At 51.7% G+C, this 12383-nt stretch overlaps 1 protein-coding gene across 6 annotated transcripts in view; it reads left to right on the top strand.

The window, feature by feature from the left end:
• Positions 1 to 12383, top strand: part of CADM1 (cell adhesion molecule 1) — a 161343-nt gene that overhangs the window by 101166 nt on the left and 47794 nt on the right. For all 6 annotated transcript variants that reach the window (XM_074894860.1, XM_074894859.1, XM_074894857.1 and 3 more), the window contains exons 2-3: positions 8005 to 8151; positions 9229 to 9381. In XM_074894860.1, the coding sequence (XP_074750961.1) occupies positions 8005 to 8151; positions 9229 to 9381 (300 nt within the window). The remainder of the gene's footprint in view (positions 1 to 8004; positions 8152 to 9228; positions 9382 to 12383) is intronic.

The raw sequence follows: 12383 nt of genomic DNA, 5'->3' as shown, positions 1-12383 counted from the left end.
ACTGAATGGAGACAGCAGTCTGCTGGGACCGGCTTACAGTGGCAAACTGCTTCTCCCGCGCAGACGCTGCTCCCGAGCGGGGGATTTTAGGTGGTGTCCTTGACGGATCATGGCTGCGTGTAAGGAGGGACACGAGGGAAAGGCACCTGCCTTGTGTTTGTTCTGAGGCCGGGCACAGCTTTGCCCTCGGCTGCCCTTTTGCTCGCTCCTTCGCACTCTTCCTCGCTTCTCCCTTTTAGTGTCCCCCGAAAGCCCCCGCCAGAGCCTCTGGCGTCTCCCAGGGGCAGCTTCCTCGTCCTGCCTCCCCTTCTCAAACCCTTCCACAAAAAGGTCTTCCCCGTCTCCTGCGTCCAGCAGCCCAGGAGCAGTGCTCACCGATGTCCTTTGGGTGACGCTCGGACAAACCTCTGCCCTTACAAGAGCAGGACAGTCTTTAACCAGTGACCTTTTATTGTCACGGCAGTGGGCCGCCAACTTCCAGAGTTAAAGCAGGAGATGAGCTGCTTCTCTTCCTTGGAAGCTAGGCTTCTGGAAAGTTAGTTGAACTGTTTGAGCATCCCTCCAGCGATAGAGAGGTATAAATAAAATAAAAAGCTGCAGTGGCAACATCTTTTATTTAACAACTGTCCAGTGGGATAAGAAATTAGTTCTAAAACAGGCAAACAGCTTTCCCTTTCAGCCATGGCAGCAAAGCCTGTGAATGGTGCTTGTAGACAACTGAAGCTCCGTGGTGGCGAGCGTGACTCGTAGAATTCTTCCTTCAAACGCTCCAAACGTGTTGGCTTGAAATGTGATCGTACTGTGAAAGGCCAGATTTCTGGCAATTGTTGGAAATGGCTTTCCATCACAGGATTTGGTTAGAAACTTGGAATAAAAACCTGAGATTCGCAGAACAGCAGGCTCTGTTGCCGGAGCCAGTGCTGGCGCTGCAGGCTGTGCCAGATTCCTCCCCCTGGTTCCCGGGAGCCCCACTGGCCGTGGCCCCCCCAGTCAGGGCCAGATCGGATCGGTATTGATCCTCAGCACCTGCTGCCGGTCGCTTCTGAAGGGACAGGCGATGCGTGGCCAGGGAATTGTATCCATCAATGTCAGGGTAATAGAAAGACGAGCCTGACATCCAATCCCAGCACAGTGACAGGTCATAAATCCGCGCTGATGGGGGTGCTGGCAGTGGCAGCAGAGCGAGGGGAGGGGGTGAGGCGGTGGCTGTGGGCGCTGGGGAGTCGGGAAATGCTCTGTCCTGACAAAGCTTTTGGCCAAAGGTGCATAAGGTTTTTGTCCTTAACATGCGAAGAAGTATTTCAGTCGGCTTGCGGGGCGGAGCGCGGGCTGACGCGTTTGCTCGGGCGGGTGTTGTACTGCACGTGGGCCCAGCCCCGTTGGCGCTCGCTCTTACGTCGGCCCTTCGGAAACGCCTGGACTTGGGGGCGAGGGGCAGCTCCTGGCCCCCGGCAGCCGCCGCAGCCAGGCAGTTGGTAACGCGGGGGAGCGTGAATCAGCAGAGGAGCTGCTCTCCTGTGGGCCACCAGCAGCGAGCCGGCTGCCGCGCTGGAGCAGGATTTCACGTCCCTTCGCTATCTCTGTACCGCTTTGGTTACAAACCAGCAGAAAGAATTCCCCAACTCCATTTCATCACGCAGGAACTCACAACTGTTTAAAGTAAATACAGCCTCTGGTGTCAATTCCCAGCTATTGTCATCTTTTATTCTTACTCTTTAAGCAAGAAAAGCTGTAAAGGTGGCTGTAGCATTTTTTTCTCCACAAATTTAATAGCTGTGTGCAACTTGCTTGAATTTGCAGTATATTTTTCTGAAGTGTGTGCTTCGTAACGGAAACATGCTCCGCACAATAAGTAATTTTTAGCACAATCCTGCAGGTTCTCTCTGAAACACGGAGAGTAATTCAGTGGGAAGCGTGAGCTGCAGCTTGGCGAGAGCCGGGGAAGGGAGTCGTCTGCCCGGCCGGGTGCGTGGCTGTGGAAGGCGCTGGAGGCTTTCACCCCCGCGTGCGCCCGCTGAAGCACGTGCTGAGTCCGAGGGGAAACAGGTCCCTGCTGCTGCAGAGGCGGGGTAGAGCCTGTGAGAAGAGGACAGAAGACCTTTGTGCAGAACTGGGCTCTGCTTGGCGAGTCGGAGGCGTTGCACGTCGTCCAGGGGCCGTTCCTCCATCGGCGACGCGCTTCGTTACTGCTCGGTGGTACCTGAGTTTTTACAGATCCACGATACTGATGTTCTGGGAATAGTTTCTGTGAATGTTAAGTCCACCCACCCCTCCTTTTCTTCCCCTAAACGGGAGCTGATGCTTTTAGCATCATCGGGTGATGCCAAAGCTGGTAACAACAGAACCCTCAGCAGCGTCCTTCCTTAAAGCGATTCTCTTAAAGCTAGCTGTAGTGGTAAGGAAAGAATAGTACACACTAAATTTGAAAGTAAACACGTTAGTCCAAGGTGGCCGTTGCCGTATCGATTTGCTGTAATCTCTGTGTCGAGAGCGGAGCTGTGATATCCCCCTCTGTTGCCGTCATGCCAGCGGGGTCTGTTCCGTTCGGCTCTGAGGCCGTGGGGCAACGCATTGCTGCAGCTCTTGGTGCTCAGTAAACGGGGCTTTTCGCGGGCAAAACTTAACCACCACGTGTCGAAGGTGACGGACCTGCGCAGCGAACAAGCTTGAAAAATCCTGGAATTCTATTTGTTTGACACCGTTACAGTTTATGGAGCTTTTTGCCACGAGAAGCAGAGTTGGGTCTTGGCCAGACCGAGTCTGTTGCTGGCCACGGAGAAGATGCTCAGGAGAGGATAAGAGCTACTTGAACACAGGAAGATCTCAGAGATGCTTGACTCAGGGTCACAAAACTGGTAATTACATCTCATTTGAAGGGAAGGTTGCCATTTCAGAACAGTACTTGTAAGTCTTGGTGGAAAACAAAACTTTTCTCTGGGGTTGAGGATCAGATTAAAAGAACTGTTCGGAGGTGCCCACATGTGGCTCCAGACTCCGCGGCCTCGGAGGGTCTCCAGTAGGGATGATGCTCGGGTGCAAGGAGCAGCCAGCTCTTCCCTGCGCACTGAAGTTCTCACAATAAGCTTTTTTAGGCAAGCGGATGACAACATCCCTATCTCTCTGTACTTCAAATACACAGCGGGGAACACAGACGGGTTCTTGGTGTTTTTAAGCGTCACGGCCCCGATCCCTTCTGCGGCTGGCGGAGGAGCTGTTCGGCTGCAGCAGCGTTCACGTGCGATGGGAGCCACGTCGCGTGCTCGCGTGCGTACGTGTATTTTGTAGACAGCCTGATCTAAAATTGTTACCATTCTTCTGCCCATGAAAAGCTGTTATGAAATTAACTCTGTAAAAAGCGATTGCCTTTTCTTGCCAGCGCAATTAGCGTGGATTGTCCATTCTTCTCCAAAGTTCAAGTGTGACGACTGTAGCTTTTTAAAAGAGTCACTCAAGACTTTGAGACCAGATGCACCAAGCTCCAGCAACTTCTTCCAGCACCACGTTGTCAGTTCTATTTTCCCTCTTTGAAGCAAATCTGCAGACAAATTAAGTGGTGATTCAATTTGCTGCTTTTTCCTACTCTGCGAGGCTCCTGTATCTGATCCCAACAAGAAGTCTCTTTGGTTCCTGTAGCTGTCCCGAAAAGATGGGTCATGAGGTTTATTTTAAGGGGATGCTGTCTCCGTGATGGATGGAGAGAGCGTAGAAACTGCTCAGGGAAGAGAAGTAACAACAAGGAGACCAAGCTGCTGGAGTAGGTGCCTCGCTGGGAGGTTACAAAACCTGCGTCATGTTGAGCTCAGTTCTGACTGGTTATTTCACCACCACGTTCCTTTAGCTGAAACCGATAGATGAGTTCTGACATTCAAATTACACTAATTCTGTGGATTGATCATCGTGCCATTTTTTTCCTCGAGCACGTGAACAAAGAGTTTGTGTATCTGTGTGGGTTGTTTCCTTTCACTCAATTTATTAAGAGGAATTTTGTTTAAGTTTATGGGTTTACATAGTTCAGGTATCATGAAAATTACTCTTTCTTGGAAAGTGTTTGTGTCACTATCCTGTAGGCTGAATCGGCAGCACCGCTGCTCGTGATGGAGTACCTGTGGCTCGTGTTTTGTTAGAAATTGAAGAATCGTGCTCACAGACACGTATTTTTAATCCTTCCCTCCTTTCTCCCTGATGCTTCACTCTATCTTGGTGTGCTACAAGTGGAGAAAGAATTGATTTTAAATGTGACCACTGTGTATGAGCCGAGGTCCCTGGGCTGCGTCCAGCTAAGAGGAACTTGTTTGAAACATGATTTGCTCATCTATTCTGTCTTAGTAGTCTTGAAAGCAAAGACTGGAGTGGTCTAAGGCAGAAAGACAAGTGCAAAAATTAATTGCATCAGCTGCAGCCAAAGCCGCTCCTCGAGTGTTGCGTCCCTCGGCCTTACTCCCCCCTGCAGTAAGTGTGAAATACGATGACGGTTTTCACGTTGCACGGAGAGATTTAGTAAATGGGGCCAGAGAGTTGCTTTGGGTAATGAAGGAGGCGCACGCAGCGTTTCTTTCCTTGCCCCTGCCTTGCAGGTACCTCTTTAGGCCGTTACACCCGCTCACCGATACTGCGCACGCGTGCTGCATGCCCGGGGCGCTTCGCCCTCGAGCCGCCCTCGACACCTGGCCTCTTTCTTGTCCCCATGTTCCTCCCTCAACAGCAGCCTCAGACTCAAGCTCAAGGCGATCAAGACTCCAAGTCAGGTCTTGGAGTCCGTTTGTCGTGCGCGTCGAACACGGGGGAGAGGATTTGTGCTTCCTATTGGACTCACCAACAGGGAACTGCTGTCTAATCAGAGGCCAGTGCACGGGGGCTTTTATAGTCCGTTCCCCTAAAAGAGATGCAAACCCATCCCCTATAATTGTGTTGGGCTGCTCTTCCCCTTGACTCTACTCGTGCCTGGCCCCCCAGAGCATTGCGAATTGAGAGCTGGTTTAGGGTTGGTTTTCAGTTGTAGCTTTGCTTTGCTTCTCTCAGCTTCTGTGATCCTATGGTGGGTCCATAAACCTCATTTTCTGCCCCCCCCCCCAGTCTTTCCTTCTCTGTTACAACACACTGTAATGCTGTAAATGTGTCTACTTTAACGCTCTGCAAAATACTTATATACTGCCAGTAAATATTTACCAAAAACTTCCTGAAATGTTAACACAGAGATGGGTCTAAAGAGTTCTCACTTCACGTTGCATTTTTGTTTAATTTGGAGTTTGTAATTGATGCAGTTCATGGAATTAACATCCTTGTCTGGAGAAGCGGGAGCAGATACGAACACAGACACCCAAAGCGTTAACGAGTAGGGTCTGGTGCTTTGGGCTGAGCCAGCAGATCCAGGTCAGCAGAGCGAGAGGAGCTTTGCAGACAAGGGCCAGATTAGACGCCCTTTGGTTGGGAATAGACACGCAAAGCCCGTGAGGCGGGAGACGCCGGCGGCTTCCCACCACAGCATCGGCGTGTCCTGACGCGCCCCTGCCTCTCGTTAGCCCTGGCCCTCGGGGACAAGCGATGCCTTCTGAGAGGGAGCCTGGACCGAGAAGCTGGACTTCTAAAGGCAGCGCTCAGCGGGCTTAATGTAGCAGCATCCCGGCAGGAAAAGCTTCAGTGGCTTGAACTTCAAATAATTTATTTCTAAATTACTTCTACTGTAATTCTTATTAATTCAAATAGGCTTCTAAGCTGATGTAAAATTCAGTAAATGCAAGGAACAGTTTAATGAATTGAAAATAGGATTGAGTCTTTTAAAGTAAATGTAAAAAAATATGCTAGCAATAATTGCTTAGATGGAAATCGAATCTTAATAGCTTTGTTAATGATTTGTAGTGAATATTGCGTTTATGAGAACATATCAAGCTGATCCTTGTGCAAGAACCTTGTTTTGAATGGGTTTGATAAAATTATTCCCCAGGAGCAGTTAGTCGCGTTTAATATTTTCGCTTGCGCTGCTTTTGAGGTATTTGTAGGTGGTTTACGCTGGCGCCTGCCCGGGGTTGCGGAGGGCGAGTTCTGCGCTGCTGCGGTGCGGGGGGGCCTGTGGCTCTTTGGTGAGAGCCCCGGGGTCTGCGCGGCCGGGGCCTGGGCCACGGGTCCCCGAGTGCAGGGGGCACACGGGGCAGGGCAGAAAGTGGGGTAGGAGCCAGGCAGACGTCCCTGCCTCGCTCTCGGCACCTCTCGCAGTGGGCCCGGGGGCCCTTCTCGGGTTACGGGTGTTACCCTGTTCAATAACAACTTTTCACGTTGCTGTTTAAAGTTCATCAATCTGGAGAAAGGGAATTTGTACCAGGAGCGCAGAAGAATGTGCGCAGGCCTCAGCTCGGTGCCGTCAGGTGTGGAAAGGTGTCTGACGGTTTATCAATCTCTTTCTTTCCAAACGATGCAAACTTTTTGTCAAACATTTATTTCCAAGGCCTGTCAAATAATAAATGCAAGTCAGAAAGAATGAAGGAAAAACAGAGAGAATGCAGGACGAGAGGAAGACTCGAGCATAAGTAACATCCCCAGCTGTACTGCTTGCAGACTTTATCCAGTCCTTGTGTTTGTGTTTTCAGGGCTGACTTGGCAGCTGGACTGTCCCCGCCGCTCTCTGTGCAGAGGCGGCTCTTAATCTGCAGAGGCCTTCTCCAGGCCAGCCAGCCTGTGGCCAGTGCCCGTGGCCAGTGCCCATGGCCAGTGCCCGCGTTCCCTCGCTTCACGTGGCACTTTGGCCATCAACGTTCGACATTGCTCCCACTTCGCTTTGCCTCCTGCTCCCCAAGGCCGGTGTGGTTTGACAGCAGGCCCAAGCCGTTACCCAGAGGGACCCCGATTAGCGTTCCCCCGGCCAGTGTCCCCTGGATGCTGTCCCCGGCCCTGCCGTGGCTCCGCACTCCTCCCGCTCGCTTGCCAGTCTTGACGAGATTCCCGCTAGTTATGGAAGAATTGAAATGCAAAGGCCTTTTTTTTCAAATTCCCATCCTCTGCATTCTTCAACATGTGAAGCAAATTTCTCAGCGTGCATGTGATGTAATGATTCGATTCATTAGGAGGAGAGTTTGGGAGGTGATGACCTGTAAATGATTACAAGGCTCCCACGGCATAATTGCATCAAATTCTTTTTTTCCTGCCTCTGGACATTAATAGCGCCTACTGATTACACAGAGTGAGTAAAAACTGGTTCCCTAAAGTCTCTCTACTCAAGTCAAAGGATAAATGCTTCTTACAGCGAATTGTTCTTTCGAGGTAATTTAACAAAATTCATCTGTTGAGAGAGGAAGCGAATTTCTGCCATTTCCGCGCGTGTGGCGAGGAACTTGCTCCCCTGAGGCCGGTAACGCGCATTGAAGCGTGGAGGGGTGTGTGGCGGCCAGGGAGATCTTTCCCTCGTCCTCTGCCTTTGGTCACGCTTTAAAATACGGCAGAGAGACGGTGCTGGGATAAAATGGCTTCTTTGCACTAAAAAGCGCGGTCCGTAATGAGGCCGTACAGCGGTCATTTCACAAACAGTTACCCATGGAGGAGTCCTTTCTCCTCTGTTCCCTTCCAACTACTCCTCTTTAATTTAGTGGTGGCCAGTGCCATTCGGGAGAGGGGGGGAGGATCCATATTTGTCTTCCCTGGCATTGCTGTTTTGAGTGTTTGTCGTGCAGGTTAATTGTGTCCGAGCACTGAAATCACTCCCAGCCCCAGCAGAAATCTGGCTGCACAAGGCATGTTGGTGTAGTCACTGCGGGGGGGTAAAAGGGTCCCGGTGGTGCCTAACCGGAGGCGCCGGGGCGTTATTGCCCCATTGCCGCCCCCATTCCCCCAGCACAAAGCACCGGTTCTTCCTCAGCTGCTCAGGTGAAAAGCCCAGGAGCGTTGTGGCAGAGCAGATGGGCTCTGCCGTTCCAGCAGAGCGTGGGGCGCGCGACAGCACTGGAGCTTTTCACTTCCAGGTGCCACTTGCTGACGTCGCTTCTGATTCTGCTGTTGGGTCTTTGCTCTCTCTTGAAGGTGACGGTCAGAACTTGGTTACCGAAGACGTGACGGTGGTGGAGGGAGACGTCGCCACCATCAGCTGCCGCGTCAAGAACAGCGACGACTCGGTGATTCAGCTCCTGAATCCCAACCGACAAACCATTTATTTCAGAGATTTCAGACGTAAGTTTTGTCTTTCCTTGTTTGATAACAACTTTCCCTGTGCCTCGCTCGGTGCTCAGGAGAAAGCATTTGCGGAGATCTCTTCTTTTAATGTAATGCTAGACACTGAAAGTTTAGTCAATTCTTTAGAGGGTAGATGAGACAGGCAATCATAATCTTTCTCCTTAATGGAAACCTTGATGGTCCCCTTTAAAAGTCAGACCGTCTTACTTTGCAATAGGAATTGATTGTAGTAATTCAGGGTGAATTGCAATTGAGTGCCAAATATTTAGCTGACACAAACAAATTGAATAGGGCAATGCCGAGACAGTGCAATGTTCTCAGAGGTAATCTGTGCGCTTCGAAGACTGAAAATTTCAAGACAATCTCCGCTTCTTTATAACCAAAACAAAATCTCCCGTCAGTGCCATGACCGGTGAATGAGTCTGGCTTTGTTTCCTGTTGTGACAATGCCCGAGCACGGTGGCTGCAATGAAACGCTTCAGATTGTCTGTGTTAATGTCACTGCGGGGCCGGGACACGGCGCTTCTTGTGCCCGGCACTGGGGAGACGCTCGACAGGCACGTGCTCTGCCCGGGCGTTGCGGAATCTAACGATGCAAACGGGCAGGAGCTGGTGCAGGTTGACAAGGCTCTGTTTCCAAATTCATGAAAGAGTTTGGGTAGGCGTTGTGGTCAGGAAACAAATTTTAAACTCAACTTGTCCCAATTCTTTTATCTTTCACGCTGCCCCTAGTCCACTGGCGGTATACAGTCAGAAACAGGTTCACGTAGAAGTGTGTTTTCACAATAAGCATTTTACTGACACATCTGAGGCTGTCTGATAATAAAACCGTGCCCAAAGATTTGGTGCTGTGCCCGGTGATTTGCTGAGGTCAATTCTTTGTGATGATCTCAGAACAGAAACGTTTTCTAGGCCCAGACTGAAAGGTAAGCAGCGGGGTGGCAGCTGCAGTCAGGAGCCGGGGGGGCTTGTCCAGGTGCTGCTGCTGTTTCCGTCGGCCTTGGACGTTGTTGTGTGGCGAGAGGGGCCGCTGCGCCTCTGCCGGCGGTCGCTGAGGCTGTGCTTGCTCCACAGCGCTGAAGGACAGCAGGTTCCAGCTGGTGAACTTCTCCAACAGTGAGCTCCGAGTGTCCTTGACAAACGTCTCCATTTCGGATGAAGGAAGGTACTTCTGCCAGCTCTACACTGATCCCCCCCAGGAAATCTACACCACCATCACAGTGCTCGGTAAGGACCCGATGGGTGCTTGCAGGGAGGTTCGCGGTCGCTGGGGGCGCAGGGTCAGCGGGCCGGGCTCCGCGCGGCGTTCAGGGAGCTCGGGGCAGCCCAGCGGGCCGCGGCTCAGCAGCGGGGAAGCGCAGCATGGTCCGAACACCGTGGGCTCTCCCGCCCGAGACCGGCTCAGCCCCGCGGGCGCTCAGTGCAGCCTGGGGCCTGAGCCCGCAGACGCAGGATTTTCAGGGGTGGCCGGCGGGTTGGCCGGTGGCACGGCAGCGCCCGCACATTCCCTCCTCCCTGCCAGGTGTCCCCGGTTGCACCCTGAGCCTCTCTGTGTAGGTCACATTGTATTTAGTGTAATTCTTGGGTTTTCCCCTTGTTCACCCACAATTTCTGGCTTCAGAGAATAGCAGAGGCGTAAGCGTGAGGGCTTCTCCAGTTCCAAGCCTCTCTCTTACCTGGGCAGGTCTCTGGGGAAGGTTTTCCTGCTCTTTACAGAGCGGGGTGTAATACCCGCTGTCGTTTGCAGACAGCCTGCCAGGATTAGTCGTTAGTGCTGTCGCTGCTCTGGAACAGGATCCGAGTGCATCCTTCGGCTTTTTGGGCAAGGGCGGACCTGCCCCATCCCGGCAGGAGCACGTGTCTGGCCCAGGGCTTGGCAGGACGGCGGCAGCCACGCCAGACTCGCCCTCCTCCGCCTCGTCGGTGCTCTCGAGGGCGCAGAAGGCACGTTCCTGAGGGAGAAGGGAAGTTGCAGTGGTTGCGTCTCATTTAGTGAAGTGAGAAAGAAGTCGGCCAGACAGTAGAAGCTGTGGAAAATGTCTTTCAATAGTTATCTGACATGCAGAGGGAAAATAAATTAACGTGAATGCTTCGTAGCACGGTAGAGCTGTTCAGTTCATGAATTCTGTGTGTTCAGTAATCAGACCGCTCTGATCACACGCTGAATCTTTCCTTCCAAAACTGGGGGGTTTGAGAGATTACATCTTAATAACCAACGACAGCATCTTTGCCCATCTACGATATTCCTTAAGGGCAGATATGACTAAGAGCATCGCTGGCGGACCTCCTGCCGTTGTGAGTTTGCGCGTGTTTGTCAGTCGACTCATCCAGTGGAACCTGAGCTCATCTAACGGGCAGCGAGAGCTTCCTCTTAATTGTAGCGCAGATTTGTCTCACATGTGCGCGAGTGCCAGCGCTCGTTTGACGCAGTTCGTTTGCTCGCGGATGGCTGTTTGCAGAGCCAGGTTCGTTCTGCCCCCCCAGATACGCTGAGGCGCGGCCCAGCCGAGCTCCCGCCTTCGCTGCGCTCCCCCGGCGCCACAGGGCACGTGCGGCCGCCGAGCGACGCTGGCTCCAGGGGCAGCGGCTCGTGCTCCCGGGGCTGCTCCTGCAGCCGAGCAGCCGCTTGTGAGACTCTTCATGGGAGAACCTGAGTCACTGAGGGCGACTGCACGCGAGCTCTCACTCGCTGATCAGTTTGAATCTTCCTCCTTCTGTCTAATGAGATTTGGTTCTTAAGTTTTTATACATGATGCTCATAGGCAGCTCTACTGTAGCTATTACATTTATCAACATTTTCAAAGTTTTAGTGCATTTTCCAGGATCTGTAGCTCCCCCCCAGCTCTTCTCTCCGACCATGCAGACACAGTTTGCTGGGTTCCATTTCACTGCTAACAACGCTGAGAAGGTGTTGGAAATAATAGTACTTCTTTATTCACCTATAAACCAGCACTGCCTGTCTTTCAAGTGGGAGACAAAATGCATTTTTTTGTTGGGGTTGCTGGGGTTTTTCTTAAATATGAATTGTGCTTCAGAATTCAGGGGAAAGTCCGTTTTCTTGCCTTGTACTTCAGTGCTTTTGGAGAAGACCTCTCCCCGACGTCCATTCCCTTCACCTTGGGCCAAACCTCAGCTCGCAGAGCAGGCAAGGGCAATGGGTGTTTATTTGTAGAAGGCTGAGGAGGGGACTGTTTACCTTAGCTAGCACTTGGACGGAGAGATCAGGTACCATCACGCCACGGATAGCGCGTCTTTCCTGTCTTCAGTATTATCGACTCCCTAATTAGGATTAAAAATGAGCTGGGGTGGAGGAGTGGTTCTCCGTGTCGGGGTACGGCTGCCCCTAGGAGTGCGCTCCCCACCAAAGGTCTCGTGGCCATCGCTCAGACTTCGGTATATTTTAGGCTCTCTCAAAGAGCCCGTTTGCCGATCTGCTCCCAACGACACTTGCTTCAGGGAGCCGAGCAAAGCTGGGAGTGTCCTTTGCCGTCAGTATTCGGGAGCTTCACGATTGCTTTAGCAGCTTCCCCCTCTCTCCTGTGTACTTTAATGTCTTCTGTGACACGATATGTAGATTTATTCATGCTTAATTGGAACATGTGAAAATCTCAAATATGTAGCCCATTCTGTTCTTTTTAGAGAAAAGCCACAAGTGACTAATTAGTCCATTTGATCATCTGGATGGTATTTATACATATTTGTTCTTCATTAGCTCAAAAACGTGTTAGTCACATTTGAACTATGCAGTTGCTTAATCATATTGATCAGAGCAAGGTTGAGTTTCCTTTGGAATTTCTGGGTTTTTTCTGAAACTGCATCTCAGTGTTGTACGGACTCTTGATGTTCATTTTTTTTCTGTTTTTTGCCTCACTAGCTATGGGTGCTTCCATGGGGAAGAGAATCCTTCTTTCCGTGTTGAATTTTTAAGCCCTTTTGTCACATCTCTGGGCGGGGCTGCCGTGGCCATTGTCCCCCTGAAGTTGTAGCCTGTTTCTGAGTAGCACTGGGTTATTTTTCATTGAGTACAGCCTTCCAGCTCAGTGTTCTAGAAGGAGGTACCTGTCTGGGGAGAAGGGCAAGTTGCTGTGCTAAGGACCTGCCGTGTGATGCAGATGCCCGTCGCGGGGTGCGGCGCGGGCGCTCAGCCCCCTCGGGGGTGGTTCTGTGCTGGGTCTGTGGTGGTGCGACGGGGGACGCGGTGTTGCTGTGAGGGTGGTGCCCTCCCACCC

Source organism: Strix uralensis, chromosome 26 (assembly GCF_047716275.1).
Source record: "Strix uralensis isolate ZFMK-TIS-50842 chromosome 26, bStrUra1, whole genome shotgun sequence".
NCBI classification, from domain to species: Eukaryota; Metazoa; Chordata; class Aves; order Strigiformes; family Strigidae; genus Strix; species Strix uralensis.
This window is presented reverse-complemented; position numbering and strand designations above follow the sequence as displayed.